This window comes from Caretta caretta, chromosome 26, assembly GCF_965140235.1.
Source record: "Caretta caretta isolate rCarCar2 chromosome 26, rCarCar1.hap1, whole genome shotgun sequence".
NCBI lineage: Eukaryota > Metazoa > Chordata > Testudines > Cheloniidae > Caretta > Caretta caretta.
In genome coordinates, this window is record NC_134231.1 from 7311753 (window position 1) to 7331512 (window position 19760).

Below are 19760 nucleotides of genomic sequence, written 5' to 3' on the forward strand. Positions count from 1 at the left end.
AGCACAACAAGGGCTAGACATTAAAAATATCTCAGCTCCCAATTAGGCTTCAAAAGAAGTGGCCAGATTTTCAAAAGTGCTCAGCATGGTGGGTGCTGAACTCTTCTGAAATTCTGGCCCTAACTGTCAGAATGGGAACCACTGCATGGTGAAAACGCTGGAAAAACTGACCCTCATTTAGGGGCTGGAAGAGGAGCTGAACTTTGAAAATCTAGCTATTTGTGGGGGCTGAGCCCTGAAAAACTTGCCCCACGCTTCAAACTTGCCCCACATTTCAAATCTCACTCCACCGTCCAAAAATAAACAAACAGGAGTAAGATTTGAAGTGTGAGTCTGAGCTCAAACTTATCCAGTAAATGACAAGCTTGGAAATATATTCCAGTGGCTTTTCATAAGGCGTAAGGGAATAGCTGATATGCACACCAATGGATGGTCATGCTTACACATCGCTTGTCAAATCAGGAGTGTAATTTTGCTCATTCTAACAGAGTAGCACCCTAAGGATGGACCAGGCAAGACCACTAATCTGATGAAAAAAGGTGAAAAAGTATCAAGGAGCACATTTCCTGTCCTAACACAGGAAAAAGCCCTATTGACTTGAGCTTTAAGGACTGTAAAATGAGGTTATTCTTAGTATTGGCATTAACTGTTCACTGACAGCGTGTTAGCTCCATGCAGAGATAGAGGTACACACTGTCCTTGTCTTATTATTTATCAATTATTATAATTAACTTATATTTCAAAGGCCCCACCCAAGATTAGGGATCCATTACAATTAGTGTTGTAAGAGACATAAGACACAATTCCTCTCCTGAAGATACACACAGACATATATAATACACAGGTTGCCGGTAGAGAACTGCAGCTGGTTTTCATGACTCTGGCACAGACTAGGGACCGAATGGCTAGGCAGCAGTTCTGCGGAAAAGGACCTAGGGGTGACAGTGGACGAGAAGCTGGATATGAGTCAGCAGTGTGCCCTTGTTGCCAAGAAGGCCAATGGCATTTTGGGATGTATAAGTAGGGGCATAGCGAGCAGATCGAGGGACGTGATCGTTCCCCTCTATTCGACATTGGTGAGGCCTCATCTGGAGTACTGTGTCCAGTTTTGGGCCCCACACTTCAAGAAGGATGTGGATAAATTGGAGAGAGTCCAGCGAAGGGCAACAAAAATGATTAGGGGTCTGGAACACATGACTTATGAGGAGAGGCTGAGGGAGCTGGGATTGTTTAGCCTGCAGAAGAGAAGAATGAGGGGGGATTTGATAGCTGCTTTCAACTTCCTGAAAGGGGGTTCCAAAGAGGATGGCTCTAGACTGTTCTCAATGGTAGCAGATGACAGAACAAGGAGTAATGGTCTCAAGCTGCAGTGGGGGAGGTTTAGGTTGGATATTAGGAAAAACTTTTTCACTAAGAGGGTGGTGAAACACTGGAATGCGTTACCTAGGGAGGTGGTAGAATCTCCTTCCTTAGAGGTTTTTAAGGTCAGGCTTGACAAAGCCCTGGCTGGGATGATTTAACTGGGAATTGGTCCTGCTTCGAGCAGGGGGCTGGACTAGATGACCTTCTGGGGTCCCTTCCAACCCTGATATTCTATGAAATCTATGAAATCTATGAAATTTGGAAGATCTCCGGTGCAGTTAGCCTCGTGGAACAGGAGTCTCATGGGCTCTGTTTGCAGTTCTGCCACTGAGTGCTTTCATGGTATTAGAAAGTCTCTTCATTCATTTACATGCCACTACACAAACCTATCTGCATAATGAGTAACAACATATCAGCCTGTCAATAGGGTCTTGTGAGTCTTCACTTATGTGCTAAGATCCTCAGGTGAAAGACAGTATTATCAATCCCTTTCTTAATGACTCCCAACATTCTGTTGGCTTTTTTGACTGCCGCTGCCCATTGAGTACTTGTGGCACCTTAGAGACTAACCAATTTATTTGAGCATGAGCTTTCGTGAGCTACAGCTCATTTATTTGTGCATAAGCTTTTGTGAGCTACAGCTCACTTCATCCGATGAAGTGAGCTGTAGCTCACGAAAGCTTATGCTCAAATAAATTGGTTAGTCTCTAAGGTGCCACAAGTCCTCCTTTTCTTTTTGCGAATACAGACTAACACGGCTGCTACTCTGAAACCTGCACATTGAGTGGATGTTTTCAGAGGACTCTCCACAATGACAACACAATCTCTCTTGAGTCGTAACAGCTAATTTAGACCCCATCCATTTTATATGTATAGCTGTTTACATGTGCAGTGTGGGTCATCTGTTACACACATCACCATTTTCTCCTGACTCTCATGAATTCATTGCCAAGATCTGTGCTTAAAAAAAAAAAGTTTTGAGGCTTAAAGCAACAACAACAAGCAACCTTCCAAAATATATTCAATTAATAAATCTACTGTGTTTCATAAAACAGGCTAACTTCCAATTACATTTCACCATTAGGTATATTCGGAAATTTATTTTTGCTTGATTTTCTTTCACAGAATTGTAGCTTTTGCAGGTAATAATTTTTAAAGGACCTTGTTCTATTTAAAGTGCCTGCGTACGTTTGTGTTGGCATACAGCAAGTGCACTATTTAAACAGGATAGTCAAAAACTTCTCCCGTACAAATGTAATTTTAAAGCCGCTTTTGCTTTGCTTCCAAGGAAAATACATGAAGTGTCCAACACTCAGAAGGAAGTCAGGACGATGGTAAATAAGTTTAATCTGGATGACACAAATTAAAAGTTGGCTAGGTTCCAGTGCTAAAAGAAAAATGAATGCAAGTCTGCACCAATTAGGGTTAGCTGACATTTACACAGTGAGGGTGGACAGGCTGGGACAATGGCTTCTGTGCACCTGTTGTCTCTTCTGTGACATGGTTATGTGGAGTGAACACGGGTGTTTGTCTCCAGAGCTGCGACCTTCCGTTCTATTTTTGGATGAGTCATGTCTGAAAGCATTCCACAATATGGCAGCAGGATGTTGCAACCATAATGATGAAAAAAGCACTTAGCAATATTTGTGGACATTTTTGCTTTGAGGTAAAATGATTGCAGAGCTAACAAAAACATAAGGGGGAATTAATTTTAATCATTCCATGATACTAAAATAAAATAGGAGTCTTTGGGTCAGATTTTCTGGTCCACTGTACAGCACAGAGGGGGCACAAAGCACCCTTACAACAACTGAAGGAGGCCAATGGAGCATTTGTCTTCTGCAAGGGAACTCCCCACTAGTGTAATTCACGAGAGATGCGCCCTCAACGCTGAGCACAGGGTGGAGGAGAGGCTAGCTCTGGGGTATTCCACGGGCGGGCCAGAGAGAGGAGGGGCATGGCTCTACTCTACCCAGTCCTTTATTGGTGTAAATTAGGGCTGCCTGTCTACAGCCCTCAGGTGTGCAGGGGCCAGAGAGTTCTCAATCCGTGGGCCAGAGCTGGCTCCCAGTGCCCCTCCCCCTTCTTGAGCTGATCGGCCAGAGGGGAGATCCCAGGCCTTTGTGTTTATCGAGGGGTTTTCACAGTGTTTCACAAACATTAATGATTTTAGCCTTAAGGCACCCCACTGGCAGAGACGTTATCATCCTCATTTTACAGCCGAAAGAAGAAAAGGAGTACTTGTGGCACCTTAGAGACTAACCAATTTATTTGAGCATGAGCTTTCGTGAGCTACAGCTCACTGAAGTGAGCTGTAGCTCACGAAAGCTCATGCTCAAATAAATTGGTTAGTCTCTAAGGTGCCACAAGTACTCCTTTTCTTTTTGCGAATACAGACTAACACAGCTGTTCCTCTGAAACCATTTTACAGCCGGTGAAACTGAAGCACAGCGGGGGGGAAGGGGGGGACGAAATGATTCACTCAGATTCACACAATGAGTCAGTAACTGCACTGAGGATAGAACCTAGAACTCCTGTCTCCAGGTCCCACTAACTCATGCTGTTTTTAGAGGACTCTGGTGACAAATCAGTAAACTACATGAGTCTAACTGCTAGGAATGGGTCACAGTTTCACTTACGCTAAAAGCCTCTAGAAGGTCGCTATCTTACAACAAAAAAACTTCAAATCCAGACTCCAGCGAGAAACTGCTGAATTGGAATTCATTTGCAAATTGGATACTATTAATTTAGGCTTAAATAGAGACTGGGAGTGGCTAAGTCATTATGCAAGGTAGCCTATTTCCCCTTGTTTTTTCCTACCCCCCCAAGACGTTCTGGTTAAACTTGGATTTAAACTTGGAGAGTGGTCAGTTTGGATGAGGTATTGCCAGCAGGAGAGTGAGTTTGTGTGTGTGTTTCGGAGGGTGGAGGTGAGAAAGCCTCGATTTGTGCTGGAAATGGCCCACCTTGATTACCATGCACATTGTAGGGAGAGTGGTCACTTTGGATAAGCTATTACCAGCAGGAGAGTGAGTTTGTGTGTGTGGTTTTTGGAGGGGGGTGAGGGGGTGAGAGAACCTGGATTTGTGCAGGAAATGGCCCACCTTGATTATCATACACATTGTGAAGAGATGTTTCAGAGTAACTGCCGTGTTAGTCTGTATTCGCAAAAAGAAAAGGAGTACTTGTGGCACCTTAGAGACTAACCAATTTATTTGAGCATGAGCTTTCGTGAGTTACAGCTCACTTCCACGGTATGCATCCGATGAAGTGAGCTGTAGCTCACGAAAGCTCATGCTCAAATAAATTGGTTCGTCTCTAAGGTGCCACAAGTCCTCCTTTTCTTATTGTGAAGAGAGTGGTCACTTTGGATGGGCTATTACCAGCAGGAGAGTGAGTTTGTGGGGGGGGGGAGGGGCGGAGAGTGAGAAAACCTGGATTTGTGCTGGAAATGGCCCAACTTGATGATCACTTTAGATAAGCTATTACCAGCAGGAGAGTGAGTTTGTGTGTGTATGGGGGTGGGGGGATGAGAAAACCTGGATTTGTGCTGGAAATGGCCCACCTTGATTATCATGCACATTGCAGGGAGAGTGGTCACTTTGGATGGGCTATTGCCAGCAGGAGAGTGAGTTTGTGTGTGGGGGGGTGGGGGGTGAGAAAACCTGGATTTGTGCTGGAAATGGCCCAACTTGATGATCACTTTAGATAAGCTATTACCAGCAGGACAGTGGGGAGGGAGGAGGTATTGTTTCATGGTCTCTGTGTGCATATAATGTCTTCTGCAGTTTCCACGGTATGCATCCGATGAAGTGAGCTGTAGCTCACGAAAGCTCATGCTCAAATAAATTGGTTAGTCTCTAAGGTGCCACAAGTACTCCTTTTCTTTTTGCGAATACAGACTAACAATGGCTGTTACTCTGAAACCTAGAAAAACTATAGAGAAGCTCTGTAGTGTTATGGAATGTGCTACCCCCGATTAAAAACAACCAAAGCCTTCTGTTGTTTTCCATGCAAGTAATTCTATTCTACTGAAGAGAGTATTTTCAGTTCAGGTGTAGGATTGTATCAATTTTACATAGCCAAAGTCTGTTCTCAGTTACCTCCGTGTAAATGCGAAGTATTATGGGCGCAGTGGAGTTACTCCAGATTTACACTCGGCTGACTGACACAAAACCTAGCCCACAACGAACACGGTAATGTTAGCGTTGCAGATAAGCAAAAGTTCTATCTATCTCTGTCCTTACAAGGTTCCCATCACTGAGTAGCTGAGCAACTCACAAACATAAATGAATTTATCCTCACAGTCCCACTCACAGCTCAGGAAGGATTATAATCCCTCCCCCTGCCAATTGGAAATTTGTAAAATGGGGAACTGGGGCCCAAAGGCCCAGATCCGCAAAGGTATTTAGGCGTCTGACTCCAAATGAGAGTTAGGCACCTAAAGACGTTTGAGGATCTAGGTCTATGGGTGGCACATGCACCCAGCATTCAGGGCGGCTAGACCCTGCCCTGCCTCTTCAATCCGGAGGAGCCCCGGCCGGCAGGGGCTGAGCCCTGAGCCTGGGCCACCTAGAGGAGCTCTGAGCCTTGTCATGGCCCAGCCCCAGGGCTGCAGCAGGGAGCATTAGCAGAGGTTTGGGGAGACTTAGCCTCCCCCAGCCTCCAATACCCACCGCCCATGTCTAGGTCAGAGTGTTTCAGGCTGTACTGAGGTCTCACAGAGAGCCTGTGGCAGAGATAGGAACTGAATTTAGATCTCCGTGGTCCTAACCCAGTGCCATAACTGCAATCGCATCCTTTATGCAGCATGCAGACACGGTTCTAGTTATATGATATTACAAAGAATGCTATGGTAGGAAAGTTATTATTATTATGATTATTCAAACACGCTAATGCCGAGTTACCAGGTGAAAAGACAGATTACATGAGAATACCACACTGGACTATGCAGCCTTTGAATTTGTAAGGATTATTTTCTTTTACAGTTTGCCTCCAGTCAGCTGTTCACAGAATGTGATGTCTTTGTAAATTCTGGTATCCCACAGTTTGTCCAGTGGCATAAAAGGTGCGGCTTTCTGAAAATGGGAATTTCCAAGAACATGAAAATACACTGCTTTCTCTCTGAAGGGATGATAGCTTGATTTATATGCTAAGCACTCTGGAGATTATTTCTTTTACTTAGTTATTTGCAGAATATTTTTTAAACTCTTTTGAGAGCAAACTAATATAAAAATAAAAAAGGACTTACCATAAGCAAAATTTTTCTTCAGGGTATTTTGCTACTGTCGTGGCAGGAATGGCCCCTCATTTAATCAAGTTTTCCAAACTGGGCCATTAGTTTTTCATACACACTTGTGCATGCACTCCCCCTTATGCCCCAAAAGATAGAATTTGCATGTATTTACAAAGGCAATTACCTAACTGAAGGGTAAAATTTCCAAAAGCACATCTGCCATTTAGGAAGCTCAGGGCTTGTCTACACAGGGACAACTCAGGAAAATGAATCCAAATTAAATAAAGGTGTGAATTTCAACTGCATTAGTTAAACCTCATTAAACCCTGTGTGAATGCTCTTATTCAGAGTTAAAGTGGCCCTAGTTTGGTTTAGCTTAATTTACTTAAGGCCACCTAAATTCTCAATAAGCCCGTCTACACAGGGGTTTAATGCAATTTAACTAATCCACTTTAAAATATAAGTCCTGAGTGTCCCTGTGTAGACAAGCCCTTAGCCCCATTGACTTTCAGTGGGACCTCAGGTGCATTAGAAAATGATATTTAGGCTCCTTAGTGATTGAGGTGTTTTTGAAATTTTACCCGCAATCACTTGCATATGCAGATTTTGTTATTTATATCTGCAGCATACCAGTGTGTGCAGAAATATACATTCAAATACATACTTGTTAAATGTGCAGTCATAGAAGCCAGGCTCAGGCTCCTTGGAAAATTTGCTTTATCATAATAGATTCTCACTTAATATAAACTAGGGCCCACTCATAAAGCCAGAGCCAAGTCCTGCTTCCATCTCTTATTGAATTCGATGGGAGTTTAGCCCAAATAAAGACTGCAGGAATTGAACTATGGTAAATCAGGACCAGTGACCCTTCGTCTGTACTACAGTTTACGATAGGATGCAATACTCAACTCCAGTTACAGTGAAACTCTGCTAGGAATGCAAATTTTCTGCGAAAGTAAATGCTGTTGCACTTAAGTACCACGACCACGATGGGGACAGTTTCTTTGGATTTGCATTTGTGTAACTCCATTAATCTCAGGGGAGCTACTTGTGATTTTCTGAAACAACAGGAGACGATGGCCCACACATATGAGTACATTCCAAGTGTGGATGCTTTAGCTCATGTTAGCTTATATCGACACAGGTCTGGTCAGTGTAAGGCTGTCGTATAGACATACCCATAGATTTCTCTGCAAGAAGGTCCTCCTGTGTTCCTACAGAGGTAGCTTTAAAAGAAGCAATAATGACTAAAGGAAGGTTTTGATTTCAAAACTGGAATAGAATATCTACCTTTCTGCTAGGCTTCCATTGCATAGCTAGAAAAGAAATACCAGTCTCTCTAGCTCACAAAGTAAGTTAATTGTTTCATAACTGTTTTGTTAGGTCTGTTGCCCAGATCTGGTTCTGATTTCTAAGAAACAAACAAAAGAATGGTTTCAGAGGAACAGCCGTGTTAGTCTGTATTCGCAAAAAGAAAAGGAGTACTTGTGGCACCTTAGAGACTAACCAATTTATTTGAGCATGAGCTTTCGTGAGCTACAGCTCACTTCATCAGATGTATACCGTGGAAACTGCAGCAGACTTTATATACACACAGAGAATATGAAACAATACCTCCTCCCACCCAGGACAGTGGGGTGGGAGGAGGTATTGTTTCATATTCTCTGTGTGTATATAAAGTCTGCTGCAGTTTCCACGGTATACATCTGATGAAGTGAGCTGTAGCTCACGAAAGCTCATGCTCAAATAAATTGGTTAGTCTCTAAGGTGCCACAAGTACTCCTTTTCTTTTTGCAAACAAAAGAATGTTCCATTCAAGGCAGCTTTCATGTGCAGTATTTGGGATCCTTGGCATCATATTCCAGGAATGATGAGTTCATATTCCACATGCCCGAATTAGTAACTACAGCTCTGTCTGCAGTGGGGGTAAAAAAGTCACAGAGGACCAGTATAAGGTATCTCCCACCACAGACCTCAAAATAGGGTTTAAGTGAGCCTTAAGTGGTACATAGACCTTGGTACTGGCCCTGTGCACTAGTGTGCATTTTATCAAAGAGACTCATAGACTCTTTAGACTCATAGACATCACAGACTCAAAGAGTTCCATACACTTATCTGGGAAATAACATTAATTAGAAATATTGAATTTTCCTTTTGTGGGAAATTTCACTCTGTCAAAGTTACTCTCCATTCGGAGTTGGAACAAAAATGGAAAATATTGAAAATTGTCACCAAACAAAAAATTCCAAAAAGTTTCAAATTGGATTTTTTTTTGACATTTTCAATCAAACCAAAACAATTCAACATTTCAAAACATCCCCCCCCCCACCCCTCAACTTCAATTCTCCCCGTAGGAACATTGACCAAAAATAAAAATAAATAAATAAAAATGGAAACAGACAGTTTCCCATGGAAAATTTCAATTTTGACAGAACTACATTTTCCTGTGGGAACATTTTTGGCAATACAAATTTTGACCAGCTTTAATATTAACGTTCCCTTGTGTTTTCTAATCTATCATAATGCTACCAAACCTACCTCTCCAACAAAGCCCATATGGGTAGATAGGAAGTGTTAGAGTCACAGATCAAGTGTGGCTGGCAGGGCCTTTCCAGATGGCCTCACGCTTCTAGCACCAGAACCTATTATCATGTCAGAGTTCTAGGAAGATGCATGGAGCTTATGAATAGTACAGTATAGTGTAGACATCAGAGTACAGCAGGAGGGATATCTGTGGGCCATATTTTAGTCTCAGGAAAATCAGAGTAACTGTGAGTTAATTCTGTTGCCTTGGGTCTAAAGCACCAGATTGAGACTCATGAAACCTTGGTTTTAGTTCCTGGCTCTGCCGTGAGCCTGCTGGATGGCCTTGGGAAAAGTCATTTTCCCTCTTTGTGCCTCCGTTTTCCCATCTGTGAAATAGGGACGATGATATGGACCTCCTTTGTAAAGTACTTTAGGATCAACTGATGAAAAGTGCTATATAACAGCTAGATATTATTCTTAATAGATTCACTGGGCCAGCTTCTCATTCACAATAAGGCAGTGTAAAAGGACCTTAAAGTGGGCTTCAATTACATTCACACGCACTTTACGCTATCAGAGCGGTGTAAAGGGTGCTTAATGTAAATGAAAATCAAGTCCACTCCGAATTAAACTGGCATAACAGAGAATTTGGCCCCTGCACCAGGTCAAAGCGGGTGTAAAGTTTTGTAGAATTTTAATCCACTCTTACATTCACTTTGCACACAGACGCAATGAAGTGGAGAACCAGGTTCAGAGCACTCGGCTTACGGGACCAAATCACTGGAAATGAAAGCTGTTTTCTTCTAGTCGATCAAGTCTGGAGTCCTGTTTCCAGCAGTGGCCAAAACCTGATGCTTCAGACAGAGGCCAAAGGCAAAATGCCCCTGGTTAATCATAGAATGTAGTATTTTGGAGGTGTGGGAAATTCTTTCCTGTCCCCTGTGGGTAAGAAGTCAATCACTTACCAGATAGGCCCTTTCTGTAACCTCCACATGTCAGCGGGGGTATATCACACAAAGGAACCGTTGTATTTTCTATCAGCTGTGACTCAGGTGTGGTAGGAGTCAGAAGAAGGAAGTTGTATTCACAGAAAACAAAAGAGCCAAATTCTCATCTCAGTTACACAGGGGGTAAATACAGAGCGACTCTGCTGAAGTCATTAATAGGCTTGATTCTTCACTGCTTTGTATCTTTTGTAGAGGCTTACATGTATGCAAAGCAGGGTGACCAGATAGCAAGTGTGAAAAATCGGGATGGGGTGGGAATTAACAGGTGCCTCTATAAGACAAAGCCCCACATATCGGGACTGTCCCGATAAAATCGGGACATTTGGTCACCCTCATGCAAAGTAGGTGCATTCCTGGTTGAAGAACTTAAGTTTTTGTTGCATCAGGCCCCAAAAGCTGAAAGGGAAACTCCCATCGACTTCAGTGGTCGCAAGATTGGACCGATAGGAAAGATCAGGTAAAGCGTTCAGTATGCGCTGTATGTGACAAGCAATCGGACCCCATCGCACAAGCATCATCCAGGTTCAACTCTCTCCGCTTCCCGCTTTGCAAATAAATAAATAAAGACAAAAGGGATGTGCCTGATGTTCTCTTCTGAACTTTTCCCAGTGAGGTGAATCCCCAAATTAAAATTAAGGACCAAATTGTGACCCAGCTTGCAGGGCAACACATAGGACCAAGAAGGTGTAACCGGCCCTTTCACCTGCTTGCACTGGCTAGCTATACCAGCGTTTGGAGCATGGACAGCAGACCCCTCAGGTGGCATGGAGTGGAGTAAGCCTTTGCTCCACTCCCCCAGTGCACGGGCAAGCACGGCTGCACTGATATGCTGGGGCAGAGAGGTGAGTATGCTGTCCTAGATGTAGTCCTGGAGTAGGGTGCTTCCTCGGTGGAGCATGGGAAGACCAGAATGTAGGTTGTGACTCTGAGGCCTTGTCTACACTACCAAGTTTTGTCTCCAAAACCCTCCTTTTGGCGACAGAACAGCAAGAGCGTACACACTACAATGGGGCTTTTGTCACGAAAAATGCCCAGTTTTGGCGACAAAAAACTTCCACCCCTACGAGAGACTTTTGTCTTTTCCTCTCCCTTTATTGTCCACTGCTGATTGTTTTGTCGACAGAACTGGCTTCCGCCAATATCCCACAATGCCTGCCCTGATTGCTCTGCTCAGTGTTTTGATCTCTGCTGCCCTGATGCACCCCTCCCCTTTCAAAGCTCTGGGAAGTACCTGTGTGCTGCTCCCTTTGGGGAACAAACAAAGGGCAAATCATTGGAATGCTCCTGTTCTGCCCTGCGCTAGGAACACAGCAGCAGCCAGGGGGAGGGGGACAGGCTGCTGGGCTGTTTTGCCATTCCTCAGCAGGGAGAGCTCACAGAGCTACTCATGATTCTGGTCTCAGCAGCTGAGGGGGCTGTGGGAGAACTCTGAGAGAAACCCAAGATGCCCAGTGATCAGCTCTTCCCTCCCCCCACTGCACTGTGGGATACATTCCAACGGTGAATTGCTCACCCTATCGATGATGGTGTCCCCAGTGTGGATGTGATCTGTCGACACAGGGAGCAAGTGTGAAAACCCTTTGGCGATTTTTGTTTTGTCGTCTTTTGGGTGTCGACATAAGTTTTGTCAACAAAACTTGGTCGTGTAGACAAGCCCTGAGTCACAGTCTTGCTTCCTTCTCTGCTCTGAGGCCAGCATAACTACTTGCTGCCCCTTTGCAAAGCCACACCTTGATTTGATTTTAAAGGAGAAAGGAACATCTTCTAAAAGAAGAGTCTGATAACAGAGCCTGATCCTCCATTGCTTTGCCTTATCGTTTACACTGCACACTTTGCATGGGTGCAAATGACGACTTAAATGATGATTTAGTTGGGATTGGTCCTGGTCTGAGCAGGGAATTGGACTAGATGACCTCCTGAGGTCTCTTCCAACCCTAATATTCTATGATTCTGTGACTCGAGATGCAGGGCAATGGGGAATCGGGCCCCTATTAAGACAAATTGTTAGGAAAAGTTAAAAGAACAATGAGTACTTGTGGCACCTTAGAGACTAACAAATTTATTTGGGCATAAGCTTTCTCCTGCAACGTGTGCGGTGTCAGTCTTATTCCTCTTATGCACTGATGCGGTCAAAGGATGAGGTAAACAAAATACAGTAAACCTAGCCGAATTGGGCAGGAAGCTGTAATGATAAATGAATTCCTTTGAAATAAAAGGGGAAGGAAGGAATAGAGGGAGGGACCTAGGACAGAGTTTTCATGATCATCTACTTAGATTATGCATATGCTGTTCCACAAGACAGAAAGCATCCCAGCCTCAAAGAGTTAGTGATCTAAGGCCCTTCCTTAGATTATAAATGGGCCTGAGTGGGAAGTGAGGGGACTCAGTATCACACAGGAGAGACTCCGCACCTTGTGAGATTGGACCTTAATACAACTAAGACCAAACAGGGTAAACTAGGCGAATGCAGGGAGACCAAGAGAGGGGAAGGCTTCATGGAAGATGTAGGTTTTATGGAAGGATTTAAGGGACAGAGCCAAAAGTCCCTTGAAGACAATAGCAAGACTTCCACTGACTTAACTGGGCTACAGATTAGCTGTAGAGAAAAAGGGAGGAGATGCTGGGCTGGCAAGAACTTGGCATTAACTTGGGTTTGAATAGAGACTGGGAATGGCTGGGTCATTACACATATTCAATCTATTTCCTTAAATTAAGTATCCTCACACCTTCTTGTCAACTGTCTAAATGGGCCATCTTGATTATCACAAGAAAAGTTTTTTTCTCCTGCTGATAATAGCTCATCTTAACTAATTAGCCTCTCAGTTTGTATGGTACCTTCCAACTTATCTGTATGTGTGTGTATATATATATATATATCTTTTTACCATATGTTCCCTTTTATGCATCCGATGAAGTGGGCTGTAGCCCACAAAAGCTTATGCTCTAATAAATTTGGTAGAGTTACATACCCACTTTGCAATACCTTTAGCTTAGTGTAATGACTACAAAAAGTACCAGGCAACAGAGAATTGGGCCCTTGTCTTGGAATCTGTTTTTATTAAATTTCTACCTCTACTGATAGACTTACATATTGCAATCAGCCTTGGATTTGTCCTACTAATCCTTGTGAAACTAGACTCTACTAAGGAAAGCTCAGTGTATTGAGACTTACAATACTGATTGACAGACAGACAGACCCCTAACTCTCACTGCACCCTGTAGATCAAATACATGTTCTCAAATGTTTTTAACCAAGGGTTAAAACTGAAAAACATGGAGGTTAATACCAATATTTCCAAATGGGGATGCTTCAAGATAGACACCTAAATCTATGTGTAAACACCTAAGTAAGGCCTGTTCTTCACTTGAAAGCTTTACTGGTAAAACTACTTCTGTTAGGAGATGGAATTTTTACTGATCTTGTTATAGCAGGGGGAAAAAAAACATTGAGTGTGGACAGAGTTGTATTGTATAAAGATGGCTTATACCAATATAAAGAAAAGGAGGACTTGTGGCACCTTAGAGACTAACAAATGTATTTGAGCATAAGCTCTTGTGAGCTATGGCTCACTTCATCGGATGCATAAGTCCTCCTTTTCTTTTTGCGAATACAGACTAACACGGCTGCTACTCTGAAACCTGTCCTTATACCAATATAGTTAGGACACTTCTCAAAGCCAAACTGGCATAAAGCAAGTTACACTGGTATAGTTAAAGCAGTACAACTTTGCAGTGTAGACAAGTTTTAAGTTGTAGAAACTTACTTTGTTTCTTTCCCTCTAGATTTTTGACTTCCTGGTTGTTCTCATTAGTTATATCATGAATTCCATTTTCACTTCCCAATCTTCAAATCCGCTGTAATTATGAATCTACATCATCAGCCCAAACCGAACATCACTAATGCAGGCGTCATGGGGGAGGGGACACGAGTGCAGTGTTTATAAAATGGAAATGATTCACAGACTGGCCATTACTTTCCCCTTACTTATTGCTCAGAGCCCTACCCTTCCTTACATGTTAAATGTTAATCAGCACAAACTGAAATTCACATTGATTAAATGCTGATAAGTCAGGACCTGAAATCTTTGTGGTGCTGAAATCCATTGCATATCTTTAATTCTCCATGGAAGGAAGGTGCTCAACATTCCAGTCTCTTATCCTCTCTTCCCTAGCCCTGTATTTACACATGAAGGCATGAATGTACATATAATCCCAACTCTAATGGCATAAAAAGAATTGTAAGCAGCCATGTCTGTTTTCTACCAGCCAGGCTAAATAAAAACAAACAGTCTTCGGACAACTCCAGTCCCTTTGGCGATAGGCACTAGGTCTGTGAAATCATTTGAAAGAAGCAATCAATATATCACAATTCAAGTGACACCAACTCACTGGCAGGAACTTCCGCATGCAGTGGCATTGCTGTAACTTGAAAATTGTGCAACACCTTTAGTAAACACTTCCTCATGTAAGAACAAGAATAAAGCTGAAGGACTCATTCTCCCTCCTTCACTGCAGAAGGCAGGGCAGGTTAAAGTAAGAAGAAGCTAGACGCCAGTCTTTCTCAAAGCAAGGACACCGCTTTCCAGGCTTAGCTGAAATGATTAAAGTATTTCTTATTTCTACAGTTTTGCTCCTTTCTCAACACCGAGGTAAGTTTTTTCCCCTTTTATCAAATCGCTGCTAAGTACAGTGACAGATAAGTTTCTATAGCTTTTGTAAGCTTTTAATTATTAACAGGTGGCTGATACTGAGGAACCATGATTGCATTTGTTGTACTCACACCAGATGAAGTCACTTGAAGACAATGGCATTGCTGAATATAGAGGTTTTTGTTTCACGACTCAAGTTAACAAGTAATCATTAAAATTCTTGAGAAAGACAGATTAGTAAAGAAAATATTTACCCGATTGACTAAACTGGACACAGATTGACTCAAGACTTGGAACAAGTTTGTTCTGAGGAAGTGAGAAAGCCGTTTTTTCAACAATTGTGAGAGAATGTATTCAACTTGGATAATTTGTTGCATTTACAACATTTTAATTGTAAAAGAAATAATTTAACTGGAATTAAATGAACAGAAGTCCTCTACTTGCAATTGAAATAGAATGATAAACATGTAATATTTATGTAGCACCAGGATAATACCTTGAGATCACCCGGAATATGATTAAATAGTTATATATTAAATCCTTTCAATAGTAAGTAAGTATAATTATTTAACCATATTCTATATGAGGTGCCATACATTAGTTTTTGAGTGTATTCTTGCTTGCTTGCTATTTGAATCAGGAGCAGATTTTCAGAACATGACATGCACAAATATGCACAAATTTGCACACGCGATTCATGGTCACTTGGACATGTAATGGTCTTCAGTGCACACATATATTATGTATAGAATTAAACAGAAGTGTGTATGGAATTATATGCATTTTCTTGTGAAGAGTTCTGAAAATCTTCCCCTTGAGACTTTATATATCTTGATCAAACAGATTTCATTTTCATATGTAGATCCACACTAACTGGTGGTCTTAATTCCTGATTTAAGATGGTTGGGAAATTGCAGTATTTATTTACGCCTTATCACCAATTTTTTAACCTGTTGTAACAGATCCAGACTAAACTTCTTGCTCAGAAAAAACTGAGTTAAAATCATGCCTGAAGCAAAACAAGATGACACCGAACATTCACTCTGAAGAACTGACTCTAGGAAAACTATTAGAAACAGAACAAAATATAACTGCTTACTTAACATACCCAGAATCTTGTAGCTAAAAATCCTCATTTGAAATACATCACAAAGGTATTAAACCATAAGGCTTGTCTTGACTAGAGAAAAGGTCAGGTTTAGATCAGGCTACCTAGCGAAACCCAACCTAACTTGAGCAACGGAGGCTGTAATTTGACTTGCTAAAAATCAAGATAAAGGCGTTACCCTGAATCTGCAATAGGAAGTTTTGGTTAGGTTGATTTCAGTGACACCACTCAAAGACTTTTCCTCTTCTAGACAAAACCAAACAAGGGGCTGTTTCAGCAACTCACACTCTCTGATTAGTGCTCGCCCACACAAGTAGTCCTATTATTCACTGAAGAGATCCACTGATTTCACTGAAACTATTTACATAAGGAAGTACTTCTCAAATGGAGTAGCTGGAAAATCAGACCCATAGAACGCAGCAACGTTCGCTGGGTGCTGAGCTCTTTTGAAAATCTGGCTACAAGGGTCACAATGGGGTCCTGAGCGCTTAGGAAAATCTGGACTTTATTTATGTGATTAAAATAGGAGCCGACCTATTTTTGAAATTCTGGTCCCAAATGTAGGTGCTGAACCCTTGAAAATTTGTCCTTTAGGGTGAAATTCACCCCCCTGCAATGGGATTAAAGGGGGCCTATGTGGTATATAGGCCTTGTGATGTCTTATAGGACAGAATCTGATTTTCAGAGACTCTGAACACCTTCAAGAGAAGTCACATGTGCAGAGCACCTCTGAAAATCAGGTCGTGATACACTGATGTTCTTCAGTGCAGAAGCTGAAAAATTCTTCTTCTGACCCTTAGTAAGCTCTTCATTACCACAATACCTCTAGCACGTACTTCACTACTGCACAGTCAGACTACAACATATCCACGTACACAAGGGGAGATGGAAAAAGGCCATTGGGGTCATCTAAGATGTCTCTCCTGCCACCTCCGTCATGGACATGTATGTTCCCTACTTTTCAGCATATTTGCCAAAGCTTTGCCCAGTCCATTTTAAATGCCACCACAGCGAGTCAAACATGTCATTGAACTAGAAACTTTCCATGGGAATGTGTCAATTTCAACAAAGTTTCAGTTTTTTAAAAACAAAAGTTGAAATGAAGCGTTTTGACCTTTTCAGAACAAAGCCTTTTGAAGGTATGCGTTGAAATGACTTTTCATTTCAAAATGTATTTTAGTTTATATTATAAATTATGATACAGCATAACATTTTAAAGTCAAAAATCAGAACAAAGCATTTCAACTTTAACACAATGAAATGTTTTGAATGGCCCAATACAATGTCTGTCCCCCGCCCCAATCATTTTCTGGGAAACTTTGATTTTTTTTTGTTTTCATTCCAATTTGGACCCAGGAGACCCAGACCCAGATTCTAGTTCTGCACATCTTAATGCCCTTTCACTCTAGTGATCCTAATGAATTTTGGACATGGTTCCATGCTCCAGACAGGGATATCAAGAGCTTGCACACCACATCACAGTGGTACTAGTATATGATCCACGCTGGGCATGATCTGTCCAAAACAGGAGAGTAGCTGTCGTCCAGTGCAGGGGTTCTCAAACTTCATTGACTGTGACCCCATTCTGACAACAAAAATTACTACATGACCCCAGGAGGGGGGACTGAAGCATGAGCCCACCCAATTGGGGGGCCAAAGCTGAAACCCCAGGTCTTGTAACCTGAGCCCCACCACCCCCAGCTGAAGCCTGACCCCAGGCAGTGGGATTCGGGCTTGGGCTTCAGCCCCGGACCCCAGACAATCTAACTCCAAACCTGGTGACCCCATTAAAACAGAGTCACGATCCACTTTGGGGTCCTGACCCACAGTTTGAGAACTGCTGGATTAGAGGATGAGGAAACAAGAGCATCTTGGGAAACAAGAGCAGCTCTTCCTATAGATATTCGAGACTATTTCATGACTCAGTTCTGGATTGGTGACAAAGAACCTATAGGGATATGGAGATCTAACTGGTCCAGAGTAGCCATAATACTCTGATCCAGCAGTTAGGATTGGCTGAACCTCGGTGGTACCAGTATTAGTCATTCTAATGTAGTGGGGACGGCATAGTCATTTACATTCAGATCACTTTGCAACACTGTGATGTTGCACTCTGTATGATTTTGTGAAAGTATGCTGATGAGTGTGACTATAATGTAATTAAAATATGCTTCATGCAAAAGGTCTCTTGTAAGTTATCATTACAAAGCTTATAATCTACTGAGTGTGGTCATTCTATGTGTATAAATATATCACTCTTGTATCTGAAACTAGAAATATGAACTATAACTCCGAGGTCCTGTTGTAGTTATGCAGAGTGTGGGCCATTAACGGTGGGTTGGAATCTTAATGGCTCCCATTAACCAGGACAATTAACTGTAGATGGCTCTGTTTTACTACAGCAGCCCTGTTAGTCTGTATTCGCAAAAAGAAGAGGAGTACTTGTGGCACCTTTGAGCATAAGCTTTCGTGAGCTACAGCTCACTTCATCAGATGCAATCTGTGGAAAATGATGATTGATTGCATGCTTATGCATGAGCCTATGCTCAAATAAATTTGTTTGTCTCTAAGGTGCCACAAGTACTCCTTTTCTTTCTGTTTTACTTGTAAGTCTTCCTGTATACCTGTATGCTGGCAAGTGGGTAATGAAGTCTTACAGTGACATGTGATCATGTCACCTGAACTGGAATCCATCTTTAACCTGGTGCTTTTCCATTGAGGAGAGGTGGGAACCCAGAGGGACAAAGAATTCCCGCCTTATGCAAAAGATATATAAAGAGGGTGGAACAGAACAAAGAGGCAGCCATCATGAGAAATCTGCTAGCGAGCACCTGAGCTGGAACAAGGGCTGTTCCAGGGGAAAGGATTGTGCCCAGACTCGAAAGCTACAGCTACAGACTAGGGACCGAATGGCTAGGCAGCAGTTCTGCGGAAAAGGACCTAGGGGTGACAGTGGACGAGAAGCTGGATATGAGTCAGCAGTGTGCCCTTGTTGCCAAGAAGGCCAATGGCATTTTGGGATGTATAAGTAGGGGCATAGCGAGCAGATCGAGGGACGTGATCGTTCCCCTCTATTCGACATTGGTGAGGCCTCATCTGGAGTACTGTGTCCAGTTTTGGGCCCCACACTTCAAGAAGGATGTGGATAAATTGGAGAGAGTCCAGCGAAGGGCAACAAAAATGATTAGGGGTCTAGAACACATGACTTATGAGGAGAGGCTGAGGGAGCTGGGATTGTTTAGCCTGCAGAAGAGAAGAATGAGGGGGGATTTGATAGCTGCTTTCAACTACCTGAAAGGGGGTTCCAAAGAGGATGGCTCTAGACTGTTCTCAATGGTAGCAGATGACAGAACGAGGAGTAATGGTCTCAAGTTGCAGTGGGGGAGGTTTAGATTGGATATTAGGAAAAACTTTTTCACTAAGAGGGTGGTGAAACACTGGAATGCGTTACCTAGGGAGGTGGTAGAATCTCCTTCCTTAGAGGTTTTTAAGGTCAGGCTTGACAAAGCCCTGGCTGGGATGAAGTGAGCTGTAGCTCACGAAAGCTCATGCTCAAATAAATTGGTTAGTCTCTAAGGTGCCACAAGTACTCCTTTTCTTTTTATCTGTATTCCGTTTTTATTACTGTACTAGACTTAGACTTGCGTGTTTTATTTTATTTTGCTTGGTAATTCACTTTGTTCTGTCTGTTACTACTTGGAACCACTGAAATCCTACTTGCTCTATTTAATAAAATCACTTAATACTTATTAATTAACCCAGTCTATGCATTAATACCAGGGGCAAACAGTAGAGCATCGCTCTTTATCAGCGTTATAGAGAGCGAACAATTTACGAGTTTACCCTGTATAAGCTTTATACAGGATAAAACG

The 19760-nt window shown here is 42.5% G+C and overlaps 2 protein-coding genes across 3 annotated transcripts in view; one reads left to right on the plus strand and one right to left on the minus strand.

Moving 5' to 3' along the window:
- STC1 (stanniocalcin 1) overlaps nucleotides 1–19760 on the minus strand; it is a 194966-nt gene that overhangs the window by 152965 nt on the left and 22241 nt on the right. The window lies entirely within an intron of this gene.
- Nucleotides 14608–19760, plus strand: part of LOC125626317 (zinc metalloproteinase-disintegrin-like NaMP) — a 51348-nt gene continuing 46195 nt past the window's right edge. For both annotated transcript variants that reach the window (XM_075123460.1, XM_048829103.2), the window contains exon 1: nucleotides 14608–14780. In XM_075123460.1, the coding sequence (XP_074979561.1) occupies nucleotides 14729–14780 (52 nt within the window). In that variant the 5' untranslated portion in view covers nucleotides 14608–14728. The remainder of the gene's footprint in view (nucleotides 14781–19760) is intronic.